This window comes from Condylura cristata, unplaced genomic scaffold, assembly GCF_000260355.1.
Source record: "Condylura cristata isolate star-nosed mole 26May11 unplaced genomic scaffold, ConCri1.0 scaffold00004, whole genome shotgun sequence".
NCBI classification, from domain to species: Eukaryota; Metazoa; Chordata; class Mammalia; order Eulipotyphla; family Talpidae; genus Condylura; species Condylura cristata.
Genome location: NW_004567105.1, coordinates 35268098 through 35272224, shown reverse-complemented (window position 1 = coordinate 35272224; position 4127 = coordinate 35268098). Strand labels below are relative to the sequence as shown.

Genomic DNA, 4127 nt, shown 5'->3' with positions numbered 1-4127 from the left:
AAATAAATAAATCTTTAAAAAAAAAAAAAAAAAAATAATGGGAGAAAAAAAAATCACAAAGGAAAAGATACTTTTGATGATATAGGACTATTAAAGCCTCCGCATTCCTCCCTTAGTAAAATATAAGCAATTACTTGAAAAACTTACAATAAACTCAATAAAGTGAGCTTTACCAATCAGTGAAAACATACATAAAAATGTATGTTACATTTTTATTATATTACAACATAAAAATGAGCATAACATAGGCAATTTCTATTGCCTGATACAAGAAAACATGTTCTACCACAGTAAGAATTTTTTAAAAATCAAATTAAAAGGATATTGAGAAACCACTTTTCACGTTTGAAGTCAGCAAAATAGTTTGTCTGATAATAACATGTTAATATGTTAACATTAACATACTAACGTCTGTTAATAATCTATGTTGATAAGTTACAGTAAGTCAAGCTCTTGCCCGCATTTTAACCAGGGTATAAAAGGGCACCGCCTTTGGGAAAGTATGTGGAAATCTTCCCAATTTATTCTAAGAGTTTTTTTCAAAAATTCATAGTTTATATGCTTTGACACAATAATTCTACTTCTAAGACTCTATTTTAACCAACTAATGAGATGAGCTCCCTGATTGGCATACACAGCCAATGAGCAATCCTTTCTGCGCAGCCGCTGTGCGGGGCGTACGAGGAGCGGCTTCCTGATGCCCCGCCTCTTTAGAGAGGGTGCTGATGGTGTCGTCCACACATGCAAACCCTGCAAACAGTCTAAGTACAACACTCATTTTGTGAGTGAGTGAAAAAAATGACAGTATTTCCATAAATGGAATATTATAAGGGCAATAAAGACAACTTTTTGGAAAACATCTCTGATGACATGAAGAAATGCTTCTGTTAAAATGTTAGACGCGGGCCCTCCCTGGTGGCGCAGCGTGTTAAAGCACAGCACCAGCATGCTTAAGACACTTCCGCATGAGTTCGATTCCCGCCTGCCCCGGAGGAGATCCACATGGCGCGGCAGACCTCTCCTGACCCGCCCGCTGCTCCCCTCAGCAGAGTACTTCGTTGATCTGCCTGTTCTTCTCCCCACTCTGTTCCTGGTGAATCCTTTCACCCTCCGCATCTCTGGCCTTTACCCCAGTTCTGTATGAATAAATAAATAAATCTTTAAAAAAAATGTTAGACGCAAAAAGCAAACTATATAATATTGCCACAATTGTGTGCCATGTGCATTTGTGGAAATATCTGAACATGTTATATAAGTGATCTCTGTATTTTTCAAAAGTCATAAATCCTGGCCTCTACTCTCAACTCACCACTTATTACTAATATACGACTTTGGGAAAGTCAGTTTAATCTCATACACCTTACTATTTTAATTTGTTAAAAGGAGCTGTAACTTTGGCCCTTGACTCACTCAAATAACTCACATTAGATAAAGCATGAAGAGGTACTTTGCAAGCTGAAAAGCTGTAAATACACATCATATACTATTATCTTCTTAGCAAAAAGGATGACTAAATCTAAATCTGAAAGCCTTTTGTCCCTCTTTTCCATGTCTCTTCTTGCCTTCAAATTCCCACTTAATACAATACAAGGTCTTTCTCGCCATCCCATTTGCCCTAATTACTTACTTGGCTTCTTTGCCCTATATATGTTCACTGTATGAATCCACTCTTACTGGCACGGTTTATCTCACCTGGCAACTTTCTGGTATCATTCATCAACTGGGACTACCTAGAGTAAGTAGGAAACGATCAAACTGTCATTTCTTTACCTAAAGGATAAAGAGACAACAGGGTAGCTCTCTCACATCAACATCTCTTCAGGAAAGCATTCTACACTCCTTCCGACGGGTGACATCTGGATCTTAAAAAGGATCCCATCACCGTTACATTTTAAGTGCAAACCTCTGTGAGTGAAGACCACCCACCTGATGCCTTGTGTGGCACTGTTCCCAGCACAGGCACATTAACGGTTGGATCAGCCATGATGCCTTTATCCAGGGAGCGCAAGGACAGGAATTCATAGAAGTATTCTGCCTACGACAAAAGGCATCGACAGTGAGTACCATGGAAATCAAAGAGAGCAGGAGGCACTTCTCAAGCCATTACCCTTCTGATGGGAGAGGGACATGGTTCACGACAGGGACGCTGGAGCACACACCTAAACTGCTGTGTGGGTATTGCTCCCCTTTCTGGTTTTCAGAACTCTAAAATTAGATCATCTGTTGGAAGATAAGTGATCCTTTAAAAACATTAATAATATTCATCTAGGCCCTCCCTGGTGGCACAGTGGGTTAGGGTGCAGCACTGCAAGCTGGTCGCCGCTGCTCACTGCGAGTTCGATCCCCACCCCGGAGGTCACCCCCATGGAGGCCACCCACATGGCGTGGCAGACCTCTCCTGACCCACCCGCTGGTCCCCTCAGCAGTGTGTTTTGTCCATCTGCCTGTCCTGCTCCCCACTCTGTCTCTGGTGAATCCTCTCACTGGCCCTGCACCTCTGGCTTGTACCCCAATTCTGTATGAATAAATAAATAAATCCTTAAATATATATTATTTTAAATAATGAACAACTATATACCAGAGACATTTTATGGGGGCAGAATGGGAAATAGGATCAAAAACAGTGGGGAGAAGGAAGCTCACTGGACTGTGGTGATTTGGTGATGGGAAACCCACGGGGATTACAACTGAGATGGGAAAAGGCGCAAGATGATGTAAAAATAAACTATTTTATTAAAATATATATATTTTAAAGATTTATTTATGCATATAGAACTGAGATGCAGGGTGGTGAGAGGATTCACCAGAGATACAGTGGGTAGCAGAACAGGTAGGCTGACAAAGTACATTGCTGAGGGGAGCAGCGGGCGGGTCAGGAGAGGTCTGCCATGCCATGTAGATCACCTTGGGTGGCGGGGATGGAAATCCTGCTGAAGCGGTTTTAGCTTCTTAGTGTTGTGCTTTAACCGGCTGTGCCACCAGAGAGGGGCTGCTACCTCTATTTTTATCGTTCTCTGCATATACATGAAATTTTCTTATTGGATTTCTGTTTATGAGCTGTGCTCATGTAAAAATTTGATTCAATTTCTCCTATGTCTTCTTGAAACCATGCGTTAAGAAAACAACTGTCAGTATTAAAGTCTGAGTGTCTCTTTTAAAATCTTTTGATAAAACTTTTTGATAATGTTCGAAGAATGTGGAACTTAAAGAATCCCACTCATAAGCCAGATACATCATGTCCTAGAGCATCAGGACTCCTGTTGTTGTTTTTGAGTATGGTCAGAGGGAGAAGGCACCAAAGCACGGTATAGCTTATCTTCAGCCATAGAGAATTTATCATTAGCACTGACATGACTACCCAACATGATACAGTTAGGTTTATTTTTTTTAAGATTTAGTTTTATTTATTTATGCATAGAAAAACTGGGGTTGTATGTTAGAGGTGTGGGGGTGAGAAGATGAGAAGATTCACCAGAGACAGAGTGGGGAGCAGAACAGGTGGATCTATTGACGCACACTGCTGAGGGAAGCAGCGGGTGAGACAGGCAAGATTTTCTGTGTTACCACGTGGGTCAGCTCGCTGGCCACGTGGGTCAGCTCCCTGGCCACATGGTCCAGCTCCCTGGCCATGTGGGTCAGCTCCCTGGCCACGTGGGTCAGCTCCCGGGCTGGGGATGGAACTCATGCAGTAGTGGTAGTGGCTGGTGATAACTTGATAGCACTGAGACTTAACCCCTGTGCCACCAGGGAAGCCAGATACAGGTAGGTTTAATGAACTTCTTTGAAGAGCAGATGATCTGATCTTGTCAATAACAAATTTCCCATTGAGGATTTAGGGCCTCTCTCTGCTTTCTTCAAGAATTATTAAACATCAGTTTTCTATTATAATTTGTTGACATCACAGGGCAGGAATGGGTTAAAACAATCTTACTAGCAAAATGTCATTACCTTTTCTGCTTTTCTTGTTAAATGATGCTGTAATCTCTGAAATACATAACTTCTTTCATACTGGTATGCTTTTTATTTGTTCACATAGTGTTTTCAAGGCCTTCTTAAAAATTCCAACTTGAAAACCACTTAGGACTTGACCAAACTTTCGTCTGTCTTGAGTTTTTTTTTTTTTTTTT

The 4127-nt window shown here is 41.1% G+C and overlaps 1 protein-coding gene across 1 annotated transcript in view; it reads right to left on the bottom strand.

The window, feature by feature from the left end:
* The window catches only part of WIF1 (WNT inhibitory factor 1), a 63212-nt gene that overhangs the window by 23894 nt on the left and 35191 nt on the right, over positions 1-4127 (bottom strand). Inside the window, exon 3 of the mRNA XM_004675926.2 lies at positions 1927-2035. Coding sequence (XP_004675983.1) covers positions 1927-2035 — 109 coding nt within the window. The remainder of the gene's footprint in view (positions 1-1926; positions 2036-4127) is intronic.